We start from the raw sequence: 26,970 nt of genomic DNA on the forward strand, positions 1-26,970 counted from the left end.
ATGTGCACTGACCTTTTGACCTTTTGTTTTCTAAAGGCACATTACAATGGGACACAGTGGCTGAGTCGTTTGTTTCTTGTCGGAGAATCAGAGAAACCTGGGTGGCTGGCTTGTTGAGTCATTCTCTTACATTAGTGTCTCTGTGGCTGGCAGTGGGTGCGGTGAGGAAGCAGCAGGGCATGCTGGGTTATGGGAACAGAGAGGAGTGGACACAGTCACACACCTCGGAGCGGATGCAGTCCTGCTCTGATGTCTCTGGCTGGAGCTGTTAGCGGAAGCCGCTGTGCCAGAACCAACTCTGGCCGACAGCATGGGAAGTGAGGAGATGGGTCCACTGAGCTATGTTATCACTGGCACTAAGACTGATGTGTGTGTCTGTGTGTGTGTCTGTAACTGACAGACTGACTGACTGTCAATCCCCCGCTGTATGCATGATTTGTCCCATTCTTTAGCCACCAACACTGTGTAAGCAGCAGCTCTCAGGGCCAGAGTCACTGGCAGGAAGTGTCAACCAGTTTGTGTGAACAGGACAGAGGGAAAGAGGTGGTCGTGCATTATAATAATTTGAAAACCTGAATAATCTAACCTGTAATTTTGAAGAAACCTCCAACAGTAGCTTTATGACTGACAGTGAGGTGAAGACGGAGTGATGCACCCATGTGCTCTCAGTTTATCACTTCAGACTGTCTGGCCAGTGAAAGGGAATTTTTGCAACCTGGCAACCCAGAAGTGTTTTTCTTCTTATAATTTGCTTTAGAAGCACCAATAACTTATTAAATCACCATTAATGACGTCATTATTTAAAACCAGTACATTGTATATAAACTTACTACACTTAGTAGTAATACCAAAACATTTCAGTTGTGCATTAGGGAGAAAACTGAGCAGGAATAAAAAGGACTCCACACATTTTTACCTTTTGCAAGGAGGTTATGTTTTCACCCCCATCTGTTTGTTTATATTTTGTAGGATTACGCAAATACTGCTGATCAGATTTCTATGTAACTTTTTCTGGGTGTTATGGGTCAGACAGATCTTGATAAATAATTCCACACAGATTTAGGGGTTGGTATCAAATAGAAATCTGGATTTTGCAGATTTAATTGGGTTCCACAGGAGTGTAGGCTTTTTTCATCTGCTCTATGGAAACAAATAGGTCTAGAAAACTGTAACTATCACCACTGTTGAGCTGAGAAACATGACCTTAGTTATAATGTTGGGCCTTGGTGGAAGTATACGCTCTACTGAAAGCAATTCTAGTTGTTTTTAGATTCTTAAGCAGGCTGATAAAATGTTCAAGAACCCAGCTGATAGATTTAGACGCCTTATTTATTTGTACAGAATTTAACATTGCTGCTGAATTTCTGCCTTCATCCTGGTATCATTTGATCTGCCATCCATCCATCCATCCATCCATCCATCCCTCCATCCATTCATCCATTCATTCATTCATCCATTGATTCATTCATTCGACTAACGAGAGACAGAGTTAAGCTCCAAAGTGTCATATAAAGCAAATTAAAAATGTCTGTTGTTCCTCCCCACCTGTCAAACTCTTTCAAACTGTATGCAACCATATTGTGACGCAGACTTTCTGGTAAAAATCTGTGCCCAAGCTGAGATTAATAATATGATATATACGAATAACTCAAAATCAAAGTCACATAGAACTCAAAACAACTGTTTTCACGGACTGAGCGCTACTCTTTGTGACTAACACTTTTAAAATGGGTGGAATGCCTCATTTTATCACATGCATGCCCGACAAAATCGACAAAGAACCATGGCAAACCAGTGACATCTTCAAATACCTGCCTGCCTGTCTGTCTGTCTGTCTGTCTGTCTGTCTTTCTTTCTACCTGCCTGCCTGTCTGTCTGTCAGTCCGTCTGTCTTTCACTAAGAGAGAAGGGAAACAGAAATCGAACTGATAAATGTCTGACATGTAGTTATTTGAGTGAAATAAAGTAGGAACCTGTGTGAGTGACCATGTGGACTCATCCTCACTCTGCAGCAGCTCTGTGACTCTCAGTGATGCCCCCCCGCCCTCTGCCTCCTCTTGGAGGACAATATTATGTCACTTACACACAGAGAACCAGCTATTTTTAACAAATATTGTCCCTGGGCTATTTTCCTTATTTTATTCAGCACCTTTTCCAGCAAAAAATTGCCTTTACATGCACTGAGCTGAAAATAGAAACCATTAGAAGAGAATGAACATAAAGGAAAGTGGAGGCTTCAGTTCATCTGACTTCTGTAGTTAGAATGTTTTGAAACATTAACCCCCCTCGGGGATTTTACTCTCAGAGAAAATGAGGACATCACTGTGGACGATGATCTCAGTGGTATTAATTCAGAGCCATGGGGAAAAAGGGCTTTCTGCTCAGTTATTCAATTACACACACTTTTACTTGTAAAAATTGTCCTTTAAATAATTTCTAATTATTAAATATTAAACTAGAGTAGCACTCAGTAGAGCACATACCTGCACCAAGGTCCAACAGTCCGCTTACATTCATCAAGCTGCACCGCACTCACAGAAATGAGTTTTCTAAATGTGTCAGATTTTTCATCAAGATCCATCATCCAATACTGAGATCCAATGTTCCCTGGGAAATTGGTAAAAATGTCAAAAAGCGAATCTAACAAACAAACAAAAAAGGACCTTGACAAACAAACTAGAATCACTCTCAGTATAACACGGACCTCTTTCAAAGCCCAACAGTCGACTTATCAAACCATATTTAAATTCAGATCTAGATTTTATCTACTGAATTGCACATAGTCATATATATATATATATCCGTCCTCTAAATCTGTCTAATATTAGATTATTCTCAGAGGAATCAATGAAAATGAAGAAGAAGGAAAAGAAAATGCACGATGATTTCATTTGCACAACGAACAATCCACTGATCCAGATCTGCAACAAAATTGAATGGTATCTTCTTTGGGTCATGTCCCTCCTCTCCACAAAATGTGTTTGCGTGTGTCACATAACCAGTAAATTATGGCATAATAATAAAGAAGTTGATACAGAAAATATTACAGAAATATAGATTTCCCTCTTTAAAACTACAACCAAAACTACAATGTTGTCTTTCCTGATGGTATCAAACCATAGAATTGGAGATTAATTGGTGCACAAAGTGTCGGATAATACACGTGAAAAACGTCTCGTAAATGAAATGTCCCTATTGTTATGGACGTTTTCTGGAAGCTGGTAAAAGTAGAACTCAGAGTATGTGTGGAATTAAACAGGCTCTATTCTCCTAATAGTGAACAGATGTAATGTGTGAGGATGTTCAAAGATAACCCACAGATCTCATCCAATATTTGATGCCAAATAAATAGTGAAAACAGTCCTGCAGTCCAGCCAGTGTCAGAACAGAAGAAATGGTAACAACCAGGTTTCACCACCAATATTTTCACCTTTCACTCCTGGGATTCCAGTCCTGCTGGTCGTCTGTGCCCTGTGGTTTTTGAAATGAAGGAAATGTTCTGGTGAAATGAGCTGTATGTACTGTATCTGTCTGACTGTGTTCTGTTGACTCTGCCCTGTACTTCCTGCTTTGATAACTTTACCTCACGCATCATAAGAGCAGCTGCCACTGGTCCGTCACACTCATCAGACCACGCTCTCATCCAGCAATTTTCAACACAGTGATTCAGCGGCTGAGACGTGTGCAAGAGAAGAAAACCTACTGATTAATATGCACCTCATTTTACAGCAGCTGAAGGAACTTTTCATGTTCGTGACTTGGTTCTTATAGAATTTGACTCTGACTGTCACCAAACTGTTAACATCAGATTTGAATTCAAATCGTAGAAGATCCTGATGGAAGTGAGTTTCCATCTGAGCAACTTGGTCCATAGAACAAAACGGGCACACCTCCTGTTCCCTTATGAAACCACATTTAAATTCACTAGATCCAGACTTTTACTTGGATTTGCACACTCCAGCTCCCTAAACATGCTTTTCTTTGCACAGATTTGTGTGTTCATGTCGGACGTCATCTTTCACAGTGAGAAACTGACTGAGAAAACGTGTTTTAAAAGGAAAATCAAACTCTCCTGTGAGTTTATATGTTTCAAATTCACCATGAGAACAAATTGACACAGGGAAAAGTCTGTGATATGAGCTTTTAGCAGGTCCTGTTTGAAACAAGGGAACCGAGCTGCAAACGCTCAATCACATAGACCCTGAAGAAACAACTTTTGAAGACACTAGGAGAAAAGTATTTTTCTGTGATACATTTATTTAAGTGGAATATATGATGTATGATGTAATTAAACAACTCTATGACACATACTCTTGCTCTGGAGACACAGAACCAACAGACAACTTGTTTAAATGACACCACAGACTGTGAAAGAAATGAAATTTGTTTAATTTCAAGTCATATATTGTACAAAAGTCTTTGTTAGGTTGTGTTTAGATTCGCTACAAACATTATTATTATTATTATTACAACTTGATCTCCCAGACTCACACCAATGTAGAAACATATATTGTACCGTATAGAAAAATACAGTTTTCATAATCATAAGTCATAAAAGCATTTACATATCTGACGCGTTAGTCTTAGAGTTAGCTTCATTTTAGCACAGCTAAAAAGATGATTGTTTAAAAACGTCATAAACTAAACAGCCAAGGCAAAGTCAGAGCAACCAGCCACTACACAGGGTCACGTCACTATTGCTTCCATTAATGACATTCTGTTAATATTGAACCACGGTCTCAGAGTTAATGCTACTGCTATAGTAAAAGTAAAACACATAACAGGATGTCGGTTCAGTTTGAATGTCCAGTGGGCGTCTGAAAGACTAGTTTAGTTTCTCCAGAAGAATCATATCACCTTTACTGCAGAGGATTTCTAGTTCAGGGATATTTAGCTCCTATCTCTATTTTTATTTGTCATTACATCATTAGATGAATTGAAAACTCTTTCTAATACTTATTGGTTTCGCACTCCCTGTGTGTATGTGTGTGTGTGTGTGTGTGTGTGTGTGTGTGTGTGTGTGTTAAAGAATGTTCTCACCACTAATGTCACATAACAACATCTGAATGGACTGATTCTCTGTGGAAGCTGCAGCATGTTGTAAAGGTCAAAGACTGACTCTCAAATCAAAGTGCATTTTCAACGGCAGGCATACACACACAGAGGAAAGCCCTCAGTGTGTGTGTGTGTGTGTGTGTGTGTGTGTGTGTGTGTGTGTGTGTGTGTGTGTGTGTGTGCATGAAAGCTGGGCATTAAAACTTAATTTATTCTTGCACTGTAACAATGAAACTTTCATGATATCTGTGAATCCTCACATCAAACCATGATATCTCAACATGTATCATTTTCTAGAACACAAAAAGTATGGCGGCTGACATTTTCCCCTTCAATTATAAAAAAAAACCTAGTTAAGTCTTGAACAGTGGGACTCTGCGTGTAGGGCACCTGCATCATCAGGTGAGCCAGTGGGCGCCCCGCATTCAGAGGCCTTAATCCTCCTGCATCAACTGTGGGTTCGATTCTGACCCAGCACTTTGCCACACTCATGCTTATCATCATGTCAATAAAGGTGAAAAAACATGTTTCGAAAAGAAAAAAGTCTGCCACAGCGTACTCACTGCTCGATCAAATTTTGGATGAGTATGATCACATGAGGATCCAGGCCAGTAGAACATGAGTGTATATAAACAGTATATCATATATCATGTGAGAGACACATGCAACACTGCAAATAACACTTGTTCAGTCAGTGGTCCACCTCGCTGTGTGTTGTGCTCGGCCTCGTAGGCAAAGTAAAGAGTTTAAGGCACAACGATGGTTCAACAAATCTCACAGAGCCGATCAGAGCTTTAAGTTATTTTAAATCTACATCTGAGCACTTAAAACCACATGCACATTCTGCGTCTTCTCTGAAACTGAGAAGTTAGTGGTAAATTGTATACGTAAGGATGTCAAATCCATAACATTAAGCTGTGTGGGAGCGGCTGCCACTGACAACCACAGTGTGCAGACACATCCACCACTCAGGAACTAACTACAACTCAGCAGTCGTGAAAAGTGGGGAGAAGGTTTGACATTGAAATAAAGATAATATTTGGCATTCAGCTTTTGCAAAAAGTCACGACTTGTACTTAAAGGTGGTAGCAATATTTAAATCTGTAGATTTGGTTAATTACCAACAAACTATTGAAAGAAAAAAAATCTGTTACCATCCATCAAGATCAGTAAACAGTCAGAGAGATGATCAGCAGAAAGCTTCAGATTAAAATACATATTCATTTAATTCAGGGATTTCAATTGCTACTATTGGACTTAACTGCACTGTTGATGATCTGAACTTAGTCTGGGACCTTTACTGCATGTCACCTCAAAATGCAATGTCAAATCAAAAATAAAGTCAAATGAATGTTCATATGTTTTAAAGCCTTTTAGTATAAAATGTATCCTAAACTGTGACAGTGGAAAAGTGGAACCACGGCCAGGCACCTTAGAAAATCTACTGACTTTTCTACAATAGGTCACCATATACATACAGTAAATAGCAGGTTTGAACCACTGTTGTTCTTTCAAGAGATCAAGTGAGTTTTCAACAAGTTCAACTCCTTCACTGTCTGTTCTTCTCACTCTTTGTCTCTGTGTAGGAACGAGGAGAAAAGTGTCCAGTCTTGAGAAATCCACTGGAGTGTTGTTGAGCTTTCACTCCGGCCTCATTACAGAGAATTGAAGACGTTGCTCCTGGGGTCACAAAGTGCCACATCGTCATTATCACTTGGTTTAATAGAAACAGTTTCTCTGGTCGAGCAGATCTGGTCTCAGCACTGATGACAAACGTAAAGGTCTTGGAAGGATCTAGAAAAGCGTTGGCCATCGTCTCTCTACTTGAGGTGTTCGATGGTTGAGCCATCGCCTCTTTCTGGGTCCAAACCATTCATGAGCAAACCCCCGTTTCTGGCCAGAGGCGTGTTCAGGCCCTGCAGCCCGGCCTCCTTCTTGTCCCGTTCGTCGTTGAAATTGACCGACACAGTCCTCCTGGGCAGAGTCAGTTCAGGGGCGGGGCTAAATCCCAGGTCAGTGGACAGTTTGCGTTTAATTGACGCCGCGCGCTGGAACTTGTCGTAGATCTCGACACTGACACGACGACGGGTTTCTTTAAACTCTGCCGAGACGTTAGCCGTCCACTCTGCAGCATGAGCACGGATCTCTCCCACCTGGGAGAAGAGAGAGAGAAAGATGTAAGTTGAGAAGAGGTTTGGTTCTTGTTGAGCAAACAAATCCTGTTTGAGTGATGATGTCAGGTTAGTGGCTCAAATACAAATGAAGACGACAGAAAATGTCATGATGATGTCATGGGGCAGAGTGGGATCATGGGAGTTGTTGCCAATGAAAATGTCTTTTATTGCGAGTCAGGCGCAGATCACGTTCACGGTTGAGGTAATGTATTCATGTTTTATTCATGTTATGTAGCAAACGGCAAAAAAAAATCATGATCCATTAAGAGTGATCAACACAAACAGTGGAAGGAAAAAACACACGACTGGCTAACTGGCTAGCATTGTGTTTTTCCTTGGTCATGCTTTGTTTGCCCAGGATGTTATAGAAAAGATAAAGCCACTGGTGAAGTGGATATGAAGCAACTAAAAGACGACAAAATGAAACATGAAATTGTGAGAGTTTGAACATTGTTGGAATCGTTTTGGATAATGTAAATACACAAGTCAACAAAATATAACATAGGTCTAGCCGTTTTTAGACATTTCACTGAAGATTTGTTACCGAGTTTATCTTTGAGAAATAACCTGTAAAGCTCCTTTCTGGTGGTTCTGTATGAGAGAGGGTTATTAAAATAACAATAAATTACAACTGGATCTCTAATTAACAGATTGGCGACTTTACTCAAGCATAGCATAAAGCATAAAACACGAATATACATATACATTCAAAATGTGACTGAACTGAAAACTCTACTTCTTGGTGCATTCGAGGGCGCTCCGACATCCAAGGCTTCCCAGTCACTGACTATATCACATTATCTCTTTCATGATATCCATGTTGACTATTTTTAGAGAAAGTTGGAGAGTGACAATGGTACTGACCAGGTACAATTATATTTGAGCTATGTATCTGCAGCTAAATAGGATTGCACAATGACCCACCACAGGGACAATGTCACACACACACACACACACACACACACACACACACACACACACACACACACTGTGCACAACTTAAAATAAGAAAACAGCAATTATATGTATATTACTGGTGGAGTATGTGGTTGCAGCAGAGACACTCATTGTACAGTGCTTTCCTCCTCTCACAGAAGAAGTATTTGAATAATAAAAATTGTCTGAGAACAGAGTGTGCTGCCACAAAGCGTCTAATTTGATTCTGTCTGCACTTCTCACTTTAAATCAATTAAACACCTCACTCTCTCTACATCTTCAGGCAACCACACAATCTGATAAGAGTTTTACCCTGCTTCACCTCATAGATTTGTATTTGTACCAACTGTGATGAGAGGCTATGAGATGCTTTCATAAAACTGAGAAAATCACTTTTCAGCACTTTGCCAGTAGCAGAAGTTTCTATATCAAACTCACAATCAGGCAACACAACCTTCAGGTCTTTCATTCTGAAAACATGTCTGTCTGTGACTGTGAGAGACTGACACTTAATGTTTCATACTCATTCAAACGTACATATAAACCACACACATGAACAATAATAAAGCAAATTCAGTTTAATTTGATCAAAAACATTGACTGTAAATCTTCACAGCTGATAAACACAATGTTTTCTAACTTCACTCAGCATCACAAACTGTTTCGAAAAATCTCTGCACACAAACAATACAAAGTGACAGTATCTTGTAGAACTGTTTAAGGAGGACTTACTAATGACACAGAATATTTCTGGGGGGGGGGGGCTCTGCAGCATCATCACAGGCCGAGCAAACTAATCAGGGTTCACATTACCTCTAACCTGAACCAGCAGCTCAGAGTTAATGTTTTGCCTCAGTAGGACCAGGCTTTGGTCCCCATGAGGTCCAGTGATCCTGACAAGATCTGTGTTTATGCTGCATCATGTATCAACATTTAACAGTTTCAGTTGCCAACCAGTAATTCAACTAATTCTGTTTAATTATAGAGTACACTGAGTGAAGCCTTTAGTCTTTACATCCTTGCTGAATATACACTGCATGTCCAGTCCCTTGCAGAGTAATGGCCTCAGACAATGTGTTTGGATGGCTGACAGTCAATTAGATTAGAAAACACTCTTGTCATTGAAATGAAGTTAAGCAGGGAGCAAAAGTTGAGGCGGGGACATGATGCTGTTAAGGAGTAGCTCGTACAACCTGTGTTGTATGGAAAGAGACAAGGACATATAGACATATGGTACAGAATAGTGCAGTGCCTGTTCGATACCTGCCTGTTTGTAATGTTCTATTCTCTTGTCCTGTTGATGCTCCAGTCTAACTCTGAATCATTCCTTTTGATTAGTGACTCCTCCTCAACATATATCTACAATGTACTGATACGTTGTGTGCACAGTTTTTTAAGAAACAGTCTGTGGCGCAGAGTGAAGTTAGAAAACTTTGTGTTCATCCTGTCTGGTTTGTAATCAAGTCAACGTTTTTCATAAAATGAAACTAAATTTGCTTTATAATTGTTCAACAGTTGTTATTTTGTCATACATTGCATGTCGGCAATTTCAGAGGTCTGTTGAACAATTGACAAAATCTCCAGACCCAAGTTCAAAACTTTTCAAAATAAAAGCTCACAGGAAATGATTCTGGGAATTCTGTTGTTACCATGACGGAGATCAGCAACTGTGCTTTGTGTCTGTGTCTCAGTCCAATATTGTAAAATAAAATGATCAAATTATGAAACTAATCAGACAGTGATTTCAACCCTCGGTTTAACCCAGTTGCCATCCACTGCTGTAGTTCATCTGAAGACATAGAAGAAGACATGTCCAATGACTGGAGGCACACTGCCCCGTCCCCACTGACTGCTACAGAGCTCTGGTCATATTTTTAATGATTCTGAACGTATCGTGTGTCCAAATCGCACCAGACTCGACAGTACACTTCCAAAGGCAATTCATAATAAACCTGCCATGTGTGAAGCTGATAAGATGAATGGTTTGTGGACGTTAATGGAATTAGTAGGTAGATACAGTGTATTGATGAACAGATATGCAGAGAGATGTAAAAGCCAGTGAATGAAGGAGCAGATGAGAGTGGACAGTGTCATACCTCTTCTTTCGTCCTCTTGGAGATGACCCTGAGCCAGTCTCCTATCATGCTGAGGATGGCAGCAAAGTAGGCCAGTCCCACCAGAATCCAGAACCATACAACTGGTTTATAGTAATCTAAGTACTCTATGTCTGAGCCACCTAGACACAGAGAGAAGAAGCTGTTTGTCTACACCTGATGAGACAGATCTGTATGATTCAAAGGAACGGAAAGGAGCTTTATATCAGGGTTGAATTGTCTGTACCTGCCACAAAGTCCCCAAATCCAATGGTTGTCAGTGTGATGACCACGAAGTAAAGGGACTCCAGCGCAGACCAACCCTCGATGTATTTAAAGATGGCTGCTGGGAGCGCCACAAACAGCAGGCAGCCAAACAGCACAAACAGCAGCGTGGAGATAACCCGGATTTTTGTCTGACTGATGTCCCAGTGCTGCAGGCGACACAGAGAGAGAGAGGAAGGCTGAGACGATGAGACATATAACAGTGGATTTCAACTCTGGAACAGGAACTTTAAGTTTGTTTTGTCTGATGTTGATCACTGCAAACATACATGAAGATTCTCATGGTTTCTGTGTTTTTATCGGATTCTCTTGGATCTGAAGAACAAATGCTGAGGCCATAATGTGAACCTTAAATTCTTGCTTCTATGCTAGAACTGTTGTGTGGCTGGTGCCTAAGAGAGATTATCCAGATCAAATGTGGATTTATTGGTGCTAAGACGTTATGTTTTCACCCAATTCTATTGTTTGATAGTTAGAAGGATGACCCCTAAACTACTGAGCGGATTACCATGAAACTTAATGGGAGGATGTGGTACAGGTCAGGGAAGAACCCCTTGAATTTTCAGAGAAGGTTTTCGACATTTTCACAGATTTTCTTGGGAATCATTAATGCAGCTTGATGAAAGAAATCAGGCACATTAAGGGAACTGATATCTATGAGTGTGTGCAGTTTAATTTAAGGGGACTGTTGGACCGTAAAGAAGGTATGCACTCATTCGAGTGTTTTAAGTGTTATACATACATTAGTAATTGGAGTGCCAACATTAACAGATGGCCCACGTTGTTTTTGAAGTGAAAGCATCAGATGCTGTTAGATGTAATAACATTATTCTGTAAATTGGTCCTTTGGGTGTAGTAGAGAAGACGTTCACAGTATTCATTGAGGATAATGCTGCAGTCGCACACAATTTGCACAGAGCAGCAAGGATTTTAAACACACACACACACACACACACACACACACACACACAAACACACACAAATGAACTTTTGTCCTCTGTCTTCTGCCGTAATCATTGCTGACTCCCTTGGGTGCCCTGAGAGCAGCAGAGGCAGCAAATCATTCTGATTTACACATTCAGATCTCTGCTTCACTTCTTTCAAGACTAAAAAAAATCACACACAACAGCAAGTTAAACTTAAAAATCTTCAACACAAACTGAGTGAGCTCTCTGTGTTTGGCTTCTGCACATTAATGCTAATGTTGATGATAACGTAACATCAGATAAAATGATGAATAATTCAATCAACCTGAAAATCTTGAACAACACTTACAAGGTTTGAACATTTTAATGAGTGTGGATGCCAAAATCAGACTCAGTTAGTCAGAATTATGGTGTCAGCAGCTTGAGGAATAACCACTGTAGCTTCACATCTGAGTTTGGCTTTTTGATCCAACCTATCAATCATTAATTGTTGGATTAAATCAACATCTGATGCGTAGAGAAAATCTGTGGGCAGTTGTTAAACCAGTTGTAGGTCTTATATAAGAGCAAACTAAAAGAGCTGGTGTGTGTGAGGATATTGTCGAGTGCTTTGATGTGAATTATTCAGGTGTACCTACTGTATCCAAAGCTGCGGCCTGCACTTCATAAACTTGTCTGAACTCTCCAGTATGTGTTCCAGAGGTAATTGTGAGTGCATGTCCACCCATACCTGTGTGTGTGTGTATGTTCAGGGTTTACATGACTGTGTATGTGACTCCGGACTCACCACAAACATTTTCTCCACTCTGGCAATGCCCTTGCCAAATATGGTGCCGAGCTGATCTCCTACACCAGCCAAAAGAAAGCCAAACAGAGGGATTCCGAGCAACGCATAGATGATGCAGAATATTCTTCCACCCTCTGTGTGAGGAGAGATGTTCCCAAAACCTGCAGAGATGACAGGAAGACACTGAGACGGGGAAAATATGACCAATTCAATTCAATTCAATTTTATTTGTATAGTGCCAAATCATAATATACATTATCTCAAGGCACTTTACCTATTGTGGTTTCATTACATGTGATTCCTTCTCTGTATCAAATGCCTTCACTACATATATTACACGAGTGTTGACGGACTCATGTGTCTATGACTCTTGTGAAGTTAAACAACAGCCACATGGTAATCTATTTATTTTTAACACAGAAAAAGAAGGGAGTTACTGCATCCTAAATCATCAACAAGGCAACAGCTAAACTTTAAATCTACTCCTTTGCATGTGTTGAAGTCTTTAAGGTTTTGCAGTTTGTACATATTTTCAAGTTAATATTTAGTTTGCAAGTTTATGATGTTTTTCCTTTCTGCAATCTTCATGGTCTTCAGTAACGTAAGGATGGATGGATGTTGTACAGAAAGACATAAACATCATGTGCATAGAGTGAGGAGAGTGTGATGAACATACACATTTAATGGAGAGGCATGTACAGAGGAAATGTATGGTTACGTGGATGATAATGTGCATGTTTGGTCATATTGTTATATTGTTGTGTGTGTGTGTGTGTGTGTGTGTGTGTGTGTGTGTGTGTGTGTGTGTGTGTGTGTGTGTTTGTTCTACCAATTGTTGTGATGACAGTCCCAGCAAAGAAGAAGGCAGAGTTCAGGTCCCATAGGCTGCTGTGGTTGGTCAGTACTCCTGCAGGGTTTACTCCTGAACGGATCGCAGACACAACTTGCTGGAAGGAGAGAGAGAGAGAGAGAGAGAGAGAGAGAGAGAGCGAGAGAGAGAGAGAGAAAGAGAGAAAGAGAGAGAGAGAAATTAGTGTTCAAAACCGCTGTGACCTTCTTTCTGTTTAAAGAAACAAATATTGCATTATTTTCTTGTTGCTGTAAATAATTCAAACCTCAAACACTTAAGCAGGTGCTTTTGAGACATATGTTTCTTGTTGTAGCACAGGCAGACATTTGTGTTTGTGTACTTGCCTTGCTAATGAATAAAAGATTTTAATATATAAAACTTCATGCGACTGTTGATAGGGAAAAAAATCTGAAATCCACTGCAGGTGAGTCCCAGGTAGGGTTAGAGGTTCAGAGCAGGAAACAGGACTAACACTAGAAGAACTGCAGAGACAACTTCCACACATGTAAAGTGAAGCTGTGGGAACTGGCCATGGTGCTGAAACCTCTGCAGCTGTGCAAGCTCAGTCACAACACTGTGTGTTGAAGGAGACACTATGAGGTGAGAGAAGTCCACAGTACATCTCTTTAGTCTCTCATTAAAAAGTAAAGGCGGCCTCACCTTCACCAGCTCCTCCAGCTGGCTCTGGTTCACACAGGAGTGTCTGGACAGGAACTCCAGCTTCTGGGTCAGGATGGCCAAACGCTGGGCACTGGGAGAGAGAGAGGAGAGAAAAAGAGATTGACTGGGCTGAAAAGAGTGTAACAAGACGTCAAACTAAATTCCCTTTTTTCTGAACAGAGTGTAATGGTTTGTTATAGAAGTTTAATTATAGCAATATGTACTTGGGCCTCATCTTTCCACAGTGGTACTTAATACAGTTCAGACTGTGAGTATTTGGGAAGGAAGATAGTCTGCTGATGTTTGTGGGTCAGATTTCCATGCACTCATAGACAAAAAACATTAAATATGATCATTTGGTTTGATTTCATGTTTAGCTGTCCAGTTAGTTTTGAACCCTTAAACTTTGGGCACGATGTGTTTAAAGGCCTACATCTCACACAGTTTTTATATTTGAATTTATACCTACTCACTTTAAAGCAGAGATTTGGCTTTTTAATGTAGTATCAGTTATTTAATTTCAAATTGAATAGACTGAAGCTCTGAATCTATACCAAAACAGTATAACTGTCAAAATATGTATATTCTAAAGTGTAGAATCAGGATGTTTAGTCACACCCACTGGTGTATATAACTAACATGTCTACAGAATTGTGTTATTCAGTAAGTGTGTTTGATGTCATTGGCATAGCTGTGTTGTAAAATCTGATTGTATAAAGACTGAATTATAGAGGACCAATTATTGAACCCTGGGGAACTCCACATGCTATGTTCAGACCTATTACTGATCGATGTTCACAAGCAACTCTCTTACCAGAGAGAAATGTCTTTTTGTTTGTGTAGAAATTATATGATCAATGATTTAGTGTTGAAGACTAATATTTTGTCCATATTAAGTGACAATGTCAATGTCAAATTTATTCTTATAACACATTTAAAACAACTTGGTTGACCAAAGTGTTTCGCAAGTACAAGGTACAACAAGAGGACAGTAACACATAATACAACCGAATAAAAATAGAATAAGAGAGAAAGTATAATGATTAAAAATTTAAATAAAGTAAAATATAAAATACATAATAAAATAAAATAAAGTCAGCTGGGATGTACTCAACTCGAAGAGAAGGCCAAGGAGAATGGATATGTTTTTAGTAGTGATTTGAAGTGTGAAAGAGAGGGGGCAGATCTAATGAGGAGTGGTACATTGTTCCATAAGTTTGGGTTGACTACTGCAAAGGCGCGATCACCTTTGGTTGTGAGTGTTAGAGAAACACAATTCGGTAGCTTCCCCACAGAGGTCTCAGTTTTAAACACAGACATTTGCATTTAAAAATCAATTTGCAGTGAATAGGTTGATAATAAATAATGAGACGATTCTCAATATTTACACAATAAAAGAAAGAATAAGTCACAATGCACTTTTTACATGGGGCTTAAACCCTGCAGTTTTCAGTGGAAATTCCTGATAAGTGAGCTTTTTACAGCTAGTAGAGAGAATGTCAATAACAGGAGCATGAGTGGTGAACAGATGGGTGGGTGGAGGGGAGGGGTCTCCTCTGGCAGAGAGGCAGACAGACAACAGACATATTCATCTCGCCTACCTCTCGTGAGGCTGCTCCAGAGATCTGAAGACGGCTGCTCCCATCACCAGGTACAGAACCACCAAAAGAAAGATGGCTGTCACTGTCTTCCATTTCATGACTGTGGAAACCACCTACAACAATTCAACTGATCAATCAACCCGCATCCATACAGGAGGCATCCTAAAATAATCAACGATGCTGAAAAATCCCCGTCCAAAACTGTGAAATTTGTGGCTTGTAAAAAAAATTACTTTTAAAGTCAGGGCTTCTTTGGTTTTTCTCTCACCTCACTCTCCTCCCGGGGAGTCAGTGTGATTGGCTTTGTGGAGAAGGAGAGGCGGGGCTTGGTGTTGTGAGTGGCAGATTTAGGGTCCAATAAGTCTGGAGCTGCCACTGTCAGGAGGAGAAAAAAAATACCATTGAACATTTTTTCCTACTCTTCTTTCCCCGCCTTCTCTATGCTAACCTGCTGCATACCACATATTTAGAAGTCCTTATAAATAAATCACCAACAAGTCCTTTAGATGGCCTCTGAATCGAGCACGAGGGTTTAGTCCTCGGGCCACTCTCTCTCGCTCACGCAGCAATGCTTGGGCGTGTGCTGTGTGTGTGCGTCTGCTTTAAAAGATACAGCTTGTAGTTGAGAATAAAAGGTATGTTGAAAGCAAGAAGAAAGAGGAAGAGGGGCATGAGAGTTGTGTTCATCTGTAGTGTAGGGGGTGGATGTGGTGACAGTGTATGAAAGATGGAGAAGTAAGAAAACGGGGGTGAATATAAAGGACAGAGTTTACTGATCATTCTGCTGAGACAGAGGGATGTGGAGAGGGGGGAAGAAGTTGCCGAAGTTTTTTGAACAGCTTTTATGCATGAATGAGTTTGTAGAAATTAAATTATGAAACTTTTGCATGCCAGGACTTGCTTTCCAATCCGCCTGTCAGTTTTGGATCTGTTATTCAATTCAAATGTGATGAAAATTATGGTAGAGACAAGAAACCTGTGATAAACCTTACACAACATATAATCTGTTGACAAAATACTGCAATATAAAGTATATTGATGATAATCCTGCAATAGCATTATGTAACAATGCTATCTTCACTATTTCTTTATTCAGTTATAATGAGAAGTGAGAGTAGACTACACTATATCTGATGGAAGGAATTAATTCAGAGATTTCACATTAATGTATCCTCAAACATAAAAGCAACTGTCAGACACCACTGTACAGCTTGAATATGAATATGTGCGTTTCTGTGTGTGTGCGTGAGATGACTGAACAGGGGTTGAATGGAGGACAAGGAGAGAAAAAAGCAGTGATGAGGAGGCTGAATAAAGGAGGGTCTGGAGGTGGGGTCTGTTCAGGATCACAGACTGTAGTAATGAAAGTGATGCATCCTTTAGGCAGAGGATATATCATATCCTAACTTTATCCTAACCTTGTCCTAACTCCTAACCTTGTCCTAACCTAATGCTTACCTTCATCTAACCTTATCCTAACCTTTACCTAACCCTACTCTACCCTTATCACAAACGTATTCTCACATCTTACACTAACCTTGTCGTAACTTTATCCTAAACTTATCCTAGTCTTATTAACCTTATCCTAACCTTACTTGGCCTTATCCTAACCTTGATCCCTGACCCTAAAATCAGCGGGTCAGTGTTTTCTGGCCTCTGACAGAACACACGCAGACGGCTGCAGAAGTGGTCTTGCATGACCATGACCATTAAGACATGCTATATTTATCGTATGGAGACATGTGATGATAATAGTATTAATAATTTTAATTTTAAGTGGGAACAATAGTGTTTTAAAAGTTATCTACAAGTTTCAGGACAAGTTCTTTCTCCATCTCTGGCTGCAACACCGTGTCCTACATATAAATAATGTACTTACTCCTTGTTGTTGCCTATCCGATGCCCTCCGCTCTCCTCTTCTCCTCATCCGACGCTCTCACTGTGTTTGGGGGAATCTTTCCTCCTCTGCGGTGCTGAGGCGGCAGAAGGAACAGGCGCTCCGTGTTTTTACTCGTGCTCCTCTCCTCTACACTCGTCCTGTCGACTCTGATGCTGCGTGTTAATGTTTAAGAGTCCACGTGTCGATGTGAAAGAGAGACGTGTTTCTGCTGTTTGCTTCCCTCTCCTCGTCCTCCTCCTCTTCCAGATCTCTGTCATCCACTGCGCTGCGTTTGCGCTCCGGCTTTTTGAGCGCACGGCGCAGGGTGGAGATACAGGAGGGAAGGGGTGGAGGTGCAGCTCTGCAGGGAGGTGGTCCCCTCATCAGGGAACCATGGGAGGTCCTTCACAAGTGTTTTAGGCGTCCCCATGTAAATGTGCACGTTCATTCACCAGAGGGAAGTACCTGGCCACAGTCTCTCCTATTGCATTCCATAATGCACCTGTCATGTCTAATGAACACACTATACCTGAAACAAACAACATCCTCAAAGTGTCATTCAGTTATTTCAGATAAGTCAAATGAGTTTCCTACATTTGGCTGATATCCAGCCCACATACAGGTCCAGTCCTGCCAGATCTGTGCCAGGGGTAAGCCATAGCAATACCGCATATCAACCAAAGGTGCCAAAGGTGGCCTGATTTTGTTTTTCAGGTCTGGTTACTGATTATTTGGGCCTCATTTGCTATTTTACAAGTGGGCTTGTGTCGGCTCACATCCATTTTGTCTGGGCCACAAGAAGGCCAGAAGTGCAGCACCATTGCCTGAAGTGGCCCACGTCTGTATGCTATGTATGCCAGTCAGGAAGGTATGATGGGACAGAAAAAGAAAGGTGGGGCTCCTAGATCAGTGGTTCCTAGACTTTTTAGGTTGTGACATCTCAATGTGATGATGACTTCTCACAGAGTGTATAATGACAACGGTTCCTTTAATTTCAATGATAATCTATGAGAAGATAAAACTGTCCACCTTTTTTCTTTTTCTTTTTTACGAGAAGTCACATTTTAGAAAACAAAGGACACGGTATGGATCAGGGGGCAGATCCAGGATTCTTTTTCACTTTTTTAAATATTGCAAGATAGGACCATTTTCAACATTTAGCAACAACACAACACAGACAATAATTCATGGCTCTTGATGAGTGGTTGTTTAGGGGACTGGTATTTATGAGTGTGTGTGTCTGGATCTCCTGAATTTAAAGGTGGTTTCATTAGGGGACTGTTGGGCCTTGGTGGAGGTATGAACTCTGCTGAAAGACTACCAAGGGCTTTGATTGTGTATGTGTGGATGTAGTGGAGATGGTGTCCTGCTGTACGTTCCACTAGAAAACAACATAACCCATAGATGGTCCAGTGTGTTTATACTGTAGCATGGAAATGAAGTGGAAATGTTCTCTTACTGTAATATTTAACCATTATGGGTACTGTAAACTCTGAGTGAACACAAGGCTGATATATTATCACACTCATTCTCTGCTATCCATAACATCCTATTTGCTCAAGGATATTGAAGTTCGCAGTACCGGGGGTCATTATTTAACCAGTCAGCCAGTCAGACAGTCATTTATAGCTGAGATGTTAATTAGTCTCCCACACAGTCATGATTGTTGAATAAAATCAAGAAAGGGGACAAACGAGAATGTGAGGGGACTGAATCAGTTATCTGAACCCACTGAGGTGATCAAATATGCAGAAATACACCATTCATTTTACAGAAACACATCAATAGAAGCTTATTGCCCCACGTCACATGTCAGATGTTGAATTATCAGGATGGAATCAGTCTCTGGTTTGGTCTGCACCCTCTGATTGAAACTAACACTGGCAGCATCCTGAGGTAAAGACTGTAGAGAGCTGTGTGTTGGTGATTGAAACAATCAGACGGATGAATCCCAGACTGATTAAAGCCCTGGAGGTGTAGATAGAGGATTGAGGATGGAAATACATGGAAAAGTCTATGATGAAATAAAAAAGTGGTTTTATAAATTCATGTATTAACTACAGTATGCTTCAGCATGTACTGTATAGTTTATAGTTTTTTTATTTTAAGAGGGGTCTGTTCAGTTGTTTTTGCAAAATATGGCTAATTTTCAGCTACTCTCTGTGATCACGTTTGAAATGACCGATCAATGGTGAGCAACGGCCTCTCAAACTCTCCATTCCTCTGCCTCCTCCCTCTCTCCCTCTGTCTCTCGGCCCCTGATGAGAACTTAATGGTAGTTTAAATGTTTGTGTTTCCACCTCATGACTTCAACATCTGAACATTAATTACACGCCTATTTGTTCAGCTAAAGATAGAAAGATTCTGTGTGTGTGACTTTCCATGTCTGACTGATTGAGTGTGGGTGTTGTGTTGTGTCGTGTGCTCACTAACATGCACAGTTTGCATATCTATGATGTTGTGTATTGAATTCAAGTGCATTATGTGCACTTTACTGTGTTTTGATGTACTTAGAGAGTCATGGTCTCACCTCACCACATGCCTGGACAAACATGGACAAACATGGACTGGGCACATCTTACCCAGAATGAACTGTACTCCTTAGAATTTCCAAAATGGTCCGTAAATGGTTTTAGAGTCTTGATGACCCTTCAAAGCAGTTTTGCCGTTCACCCTTTCACATTCAAACAGTGCAAATGACAGAAAATAAACACACACACAGAATTCAGGTAAAATTAAATGGCTGCAACCACATATTGAGTGTAAATAAAGATGAACATAGATGTCAAATATCTATTGGATACATTTCAGGTGGTTGTTTTCAAGAATCTGTCAAGCCTTTTGTGTCACTGGAGGTCACCAGACCAATCACCTGTCTGCTAAGCTGTACTTCAGTCATCCTCTTCTAATCAGTGATGTAAATAATGTTATTCTGTTGATGTGTTCAGTTACACGTGGCATCTATTGCACTTCTGTCCGTCCTGGGAGATGGATCTGTCGGGTCGCTCTCTCTGGGTATCTACGTTGTTTCATCTGTTAATAGGTTTTGTTTTTGGAAGTTTTTCCTACTGAGGGTTAAGAGCAGAGGATGTCCCACTTTGTTAGGTGTTATGAGACAAGTTGAATATGGGCTATACAAATAATATTTGATCGATGATTGATTGATTGATTTAGCAGTTTTTCCAACCCGTTTGTTGTAGTTTGGTTTATTTTAAGCACAGGGTGTTTTTGATGCACTTGTTTTCTGCACCTCTCTTCATACCTGCCTTGTGCATGTGCAGGAAACAATAATCTCTCATGTGAACTCAGTCTGATTGTTTTATTTGATTACTTGTTGTCCCATTCAAATAAATCTAGCATGAGCATATTTCCATATTTATATAGCTCATTTAGAAGTGACCAAATATAGCTCTCCCATCTGAGCTTATTTTCACATCGTTTGTTATCGTCTGTCCGTCTAAAGGGTAAAAATAGTTCTAACATTCTCCTGAAATCTTGTTTCACTAAAAACTAATTTAACATCTTGTGATCTATTGATCTGACAACAAGATGCATTTGAAACTGTGTTATTATAATAAATGTTATTAGATGTATAATTTGAGGGTCATGAAGCCTGCGGTATTGTGGAAATATGAACAAAGACGGATTTAATAGTGTGCAGCTGTATTAATATCCACTTATCAGCCACTTGTCTCTGAAACACACTCTATCTTTACACACTGAAATAACATACTCTTCATCGGAAAGGTTGACTTCACCTTCCAGTCATGAAATTAAATCTTATTTGCGGTGCATAAAACTTGAATAGACAAAGAAACTGTCCAAAACTGAAAATTGTTCTAAAGTTGGATAGAGCTGTGAAAAGTGAACTCCTTTTATGTTGGGTCACCAGAGGACAGTGAAAATGTAAAATCATGAAGCAAAATTCATAGGTTTGACACTTGATGTGTTTTGAAAAGACATTTATGGGAAGTTAAAGAGGTCAAACTCAACTTTGTTCTTATCACCATGACAACCTAACCGTTTTAATTGCCACTTCTGGTATAGACTTTTCCATCATGATTAAATCCCCTTTCAGTGCAGCTGTACATGACTCTGTATGTGTGGGTGATTACTTTAGTGTGTGTGTATTTGTGGGAACATGCGTGCTAGCCCTATACTGCATGTGTGTGTTGTTTGTGTACTGTATATAAATGTGTATGTGGGTGTATTCAAGCAGTACAGTTGCTCTCTCAGGTGATTGGTCCTGACAGTGTGGTGCCCCCTCAGATACCTGTGGATAAATGACCCCTGGTCCTCAGGACATCATGTCCTGACTGGACACAAGCCTGCAATTAGACGCCCTTGAAGCAGAACCACCTTCTGTGTGTGTGTGTGCGTGTGTGTGTGTGTGAAGTCACTGTACCAGATTTAGTGCCTCCTCTTGTTTTCCAGTTGTAATGACCTCAATCTGAGAGGAATTAGCTTGCGGAATGTGACAGCAGCTACTTCAAACAAGCTCATAGCATGGAGCAACTATCCTTTGTGTGACTGTCTTCTATGTGCAAGTATGTATGTGTACGTGTGTGTGTGTGTGTGTGTGTGTGTGTGTGTGTGCATTACAGGTGCAAAACGTTTGGCCCTTGCACTTCATCAATCCCTGTACTCTCTATCTGACTCTGCTCTCAACACTCGTTGTGTGATAAAACTTTGTAGCATACTTTTCTCATGGCTCAGAGTTCACAGATGGATATAGTAGAGAGACATTTTCATATTTCAGTGTTTTGTTGTCAACATGTATCCATCAGTACTCAACTAGCTGCAGTGCTCTAACTCAAAAGCCATCCATGACATATAAGCTATGTAACTTCCCACATTGAGAATATGACCCCTTTCTTATATTAAGCATGGTTGTATTCATTGATTAACACGGACTAGTAGACGACTACTACTTCGACTGAAAACTAACTCACTTACAGGTTTTAAATAATTTGTTTGGCAATGAAACTTTGGTTTTGCCCTCAGATTCGTCTGCAAAGTGAAAATGGCTGTTGGTGTTGTGAGAGGCCCATCCAGTGAATATCAGTGATAGGAGGACTTGTCAACGTGAGCAGCGATGGCCGTTAATCACGGACAGCGCCTGTTGATATTATATTTGGGTACAGGGTTAAAAATAGCCCACAAAGTTTTGACTGCTGAGGCCATGAAATAGTGAAACCTAATCCTTGTTACATAAGTGAATGGAGGCAGCGCTTATGTATGGGACATTTGTGTGTGTGTTAGTGTGAGTATGCATGTGAATGCACTTGGGCTATGCTAAAGACAAACAGAGCCTTGCAGTTGCGTGACATGGTGCTGGGAAGCGGGAACAGCAGTCAGAAAATACCACGTAGTAAACAGTAGGGAGGTTTGTCGGATATTAAGAGGTTAAAAAAATACTTCTGATCTGGATATATACAGTATGTTTGAGAGACTTTTGATTTACTCCATTTCATTTCTGTATTTAGAGTCCTACAACTTATCTTGGGTCTTTGGCTTTATTGTTTCCTCTCTTACTTAGAAATAGTTTTACTTCCTGTGTTTGTCTACAGTTCGGAAAGTCTGTGAACATTTTGGTACATGAGTTGCTGGCAACACTTTTTAACTAATTAACATAATATGACAATCAGTTCTGAATGATAGCTTCTAATGTCAACTTCTCAAATGTTACACTTTTGTCAGTTGCAAACTATTGGACCATGTCTATAGGCGCCTAACAAAATATTTTGTCAGTACAATTTACATACATGTCAATACATTCAAGACCAGTTTATGATGACACGTGCATTCGTTTGAAACTATTTATACTCCTGTCCCACCTGCTCCTTCTTCTTTGCTCTTTGTTAAATTGGAAAGATGTCATTTATATGCTCTGAACACAGCATCCATGTTTTTTCCACAGTACGACCTCAAAGCACACGACCACATCGAAGTCAGGACAACGACTTCACAACTCGGGAACTGGGACCTTTTGAGGAGCATGTGAATGCACAGTTAGTCGCTGTGCTCCCCATCTCATTTGTCGGGTTGTGTTATGTTGCTTGAGTTTTAGTTTCTTGGGTTTCCACTTGTCTGTCTACTGACGGTAATATTATGCCTGCACTTCCTATCTTTGTGTGTGTCTGCATTTGGGTCCTGCTCAGCAATAAATGTGACACAGTGGGTTTGACACTGATCTGTCACACACAGGATAATGGCCCATTAGAATCCCCAACATCAAAAGGCCATAAAAGCTTATCCAGGGACACAATCTGACAGAGCTTGGAACGGAGCTTGGCTTTTAATTTTGATTTGATCAATTCTGGCCAAATTGAGATGCTTTGGCTCCAATTGAGGGGAACAGCCAAATCACTTCGCCTCCTGGTGGCTACATGCAGTACAGGTTATAAATCCAGCCTGCTCCATGTTAGTGGATGGGACATGGACTCAACTAAAAGTCAAAATTCAAGTCTCAAAGATGGTTTCTTCATTGTAGGTGGGTCTTAGCACAACAATTTGTTTAAGAGAGAGCAATAAAAATAGGGTAATGACGTCCATACCAAGATCACTACTGTGCTTGCTCCAAATTATGTTAAACTGAATGGCGTCACCTGTATCCAAGATATTCTGAAATCAGTCCCTACTTACTATTTAGCTTCCTTTTTGTACAACAGGAGGAAGTGGAGACATGTTTTCCATATTTATAAGCCTGGACAATAAGTCTACCATATAGTCCTAATAGGCTCTTTGTCTACTCCTGCTTTTTCTCTTGCATCTGTTTCTTTGCCTCACTTTCTCAGTACTCACGCTCCTTCTCTTTTGTCTCTCCTCATCCAGTTTATTTTTTAATTAGTCGCACAAAACACCACAAATGCAGATGCTCCCTTTAAGGTTTACTGCATCATACAATTAACGATGGACCTTGTTCTGTGGCCTCTTCAGAAATGCTTGGTATTTACTGCCGATGACATACATGCTGGAGTTTCAGTGGGCTCTGAAATGATGTCTGCTGAAGCTCTGCTACACTACATCATGTCTCACCAGGCTTCACTGCATGCTGCACCATAGGTGTAGCAGGCCTCTCTGCAGAGTGACAGTCAGTCCTCGCAGGATCCTGCAGTGATGCATCGGCCCAATGACCCTGACAAAATGAATAAGAAAAAATGCCACTTGCTCCCATCATCCCATCAAGCAGAGAAGATAATCCAGTTGAATAAGGTGAAGGTGCAGACCCTCACCTTTGCCTCGGACAGCAAACCAGCCCCTCTGACTGGAAGCCACATCATCCCACAGCACCGTCAGCCAGTGATTACTCTGGTGTTTCTATTGAACCAAAAAACACACCAAGTCACAGCAGCAGGGGCTCATTTTAACAATAACAGAACATTCTGTGTGGTGTGATCTAGGCAGCAACTCATGTTAGCAATTACAGTGTTATATCCTTTCCTGTAAATGTCACCAGGACGTTTATGTACCAACCGGCTGTAAAATAATGAGCTGAGTCAGAGTGAGTCAAACAAGGAGATGTCTGAGTTCATTTGTGTGATTATATCAGTTAAAGTGATTAGAAAGGAGTAACTGGTCTTTCCCCATCACAGGTCAAGGCCTCAGAGTTTCCAGTGAAAGGTCAAATACATCTTTGACCCTTGAATGTGTACATGATTTAGTGTGGTTTTGTTTGCACATTAAGATTTGTTTTTTTTATCTTCAGCAGTTGCAGTTTTCTTGTGTTTAAAATACATGTGAACATGATTAATTACCTTGGTTGCTTTGTTTGTTAGTTTGCAAGATTACACAAAAAATACTGGATGGATTACAACAAAACTTGATGGAAGAGCGTTAATGGGTCAAGAAAAAATGTGTTGAGTCTTGGTGGAGATCAAAATCAGGGGCTGGATCGAATTTTTTTTTATCAATTCAAACATTGAGAGATATGGTGTTTTTTAATGTAATTTTTTTGACATTTTTCCTGATTTCCTGATCAATGACTATCAAGAGTGGTCAGAAATGACTCAACAGTTTAGTGTAAAATTACCATTCATCAGAGTCACACAGATCAGCATCATAAATCATTTTTATCTTGACCTGTGTGTGTGTGTGTGTGTGTGTGTGTGTGTGTGTGTGTGTGTGTGTGTGTGTGTGTGTGTGTGTGTGTTGAATCTCAGCCATCAGTTCAACTAATTTTGTTTGACATGGTCCAAAATGTCCCAAATCTATCACCGCACAATCATCATCCTGACCTCAATTTGATAAATGTCTAATCATTTGATTTAGACTTTGAGTTATTCAGTCAGTGAACAGAAAACAAACAAATTCATTCTGAGACAACAGGAATACACAAAATAAAAGCCTCTCAACTACAGTTGTTCCTCCTCTACTGACTCAATTACTGACATGATGTTTTCAAGTATATTCATTATGTTTTGATCTTACAGGTTTCATTCCTGCTGAGAAACAATACACATGTGGAGTTACTGCGACATCTTGTGGTCAAATACCTGCAGTGCAGTACATAACCTGTTACTCATTTGGTTTTGTGTGTACCTGTTTATTTACTGTATTAATCACACTTAAGGTGCAAATAGAACGTGACACTGTCCATTGTTTAGAGATAGCAGTAGTATGGATGTAGTCTAAATCCATTAAACCCATTATTTAGTTTAAACTTTTATTTTGAAGGTATGGGGCTTGCAATAGTTCCCTTTCACCTAAATCTTACACACTGGACCTTTAAATACTTCATATTTACATCAGGAGCAGGTCCTCTCTACAGAGGCTGCCATGGTTTTCACAGTCGCCCAAACTGGACAAACTCAAACACAAATTCTGCACACTGAACCTTTAAGAAACCAATGTCATATTTGTCTTCAGAAATAATAGAAGTAAAAGTTAAAATTAAATTAAAATCTAAATAAAATAGAAATACTGATATTTCACAGTTAAAAACATAAATGTATGCACGATTACACAATTGATTAGGACACGGAAGTGAATTCTGTTTTTTTTTTATTGTATTGCCATTTGAGGATTGTGTGGGTGTGAGCAGACGGGTTAAAACCACGTTCCCATAGACATTTGGACTTATCACAGCAGGAGAAGTGAAACCAATGTGGTTGTTAGTGGCTCAGTTACATAACGTGGGACTATGTAAATTACATCTGTGCTTTTCCGTGTAAGACGTCAAAATACCCTCTGTGTAAAAGGGTTGCAGAGCAAGGATAACTAATTATCTGTGCGATATGAATACAAAAAGAAAAAATATGGATATATCACTATCCTGCAGAATAATCTGTCAGGCTCCATAGCATTGTTAACAAAACAAAATAAAATAAAATTCAAATCGATCAACTCTTCTCTGTATTGAGCGTTTTAATTGGCTGACTAACACTACAGGAAACAGTAATACCACTTGGACTCTGTCAAAAGAAAATATAAAATTACATCTAAACATAAATAAAAGTCTGACAGAAAAATCTAAATCAAACACGTTTTTAACGTCTGCAAGGGCTCATCTCACCATAAAATATTTAAAAACTACTTTAAACAGTTACTCTCTTCTGTCAAAGCAGACCTGTTCAGTTCCCATGTGCAGTGTAGGTTGTTTAAGGGACCGAGAAGCTTGTTGTCTGTGTTAATTCTGTACCATGTTTTTATACCACACAGGTAACTGAGAGTGGTGATGACCTGGAGAAAGAGCGAGATAAAGAGAAGGAGCAGCATGCACCCC

General features: G+C 40.1%; 1 protein-coding gene across 2 annotated transcripts; it reads right to left on the minus strand.

Moving 5' to 3' along the window:
• Nucleotides 1–4,366: 4,366 nt before the first annotated feature.
• LOC109636747 (potassium channel subfamily K member 2-like) lies at nucleotides 4,367–17,914 on the minus strand. 2 transcript variants are annotated; one of them, XM_069522554.1, is made up of 9 exons: nucleotides 17,247–17,914; nucleotides 15,601–15,742; nucleotides 15,368–15,480; nucleotides 13,767–13,857; nucleotides 13,086–13,203; nucleotides 12,257–12,417; nucleotides 10,506–10,692; nucleotides 10,262–10,401; nucleotides 4,367–7,208 (listed from the first exon to the last, which is right to left on the minus strand). In XM_069522554.1, the coding sequence occupies exons 3-9, from the start codon at nucleotides 15,463–15,465 to the stop codon at nucleotides 6,876–6,878; spliced, it is 1,128 nt and encodes a 375-aa protein (XP_069378655.1). In that variant the 5' UTR covers nucleotides 15,466–15,480; nucleotides 15,601–15,742; nucleotides 17,247–17,914; the 3' UTR covers nucleotides 4,367–6,875. The 2 variants fall into 2 exon arrangements, with proteins under 2 accessions (XP_069378655.1, XP_069378650.1); XM_069522549.1 differs by having other exon boundaries at nucleotides 15,636–15,742; nucleotides 17,247–17,904.
• Between the last annotated feature and the right edge of the window lie 9,056 nt (nucleotides 17,915–26,970).

Source organism: Paralichthys olivaceus, chromosome 1 (assembly GCF_024713975.1).
Source record: "Paralichthys olivaceus isolate ysfri-2021 chromosome 1, ASM2471397v2, whole genome shotgun sequence".
Classification (NCBI taxonomy): Eukaryota; Metazoa; Chordata; class Actinopteri; order Pleuronectiformes; family Paralichthyidae; genus Paralichthys; species Paralichthys olivaceus.

Coding starts and splice junctions, on each gene's coding strand:
- LOC109636747 (XM_069522549.1), bottom strand. Junction 13,204..13,766: donor AGCTGGAGGAGCTGGTGAAG/GTGAGGCCGCCT, acceptor CTCTCCTTCCAG/CAAGTTGTGTCTGCGATCCG. Junction 7,209..10,261: donor CCAAGAGGACGAAAGAAGAG/GTATGACACTGT, acceptor CTCTTCTCCCAG/GTGGGAGAGATCCGTGCTCA.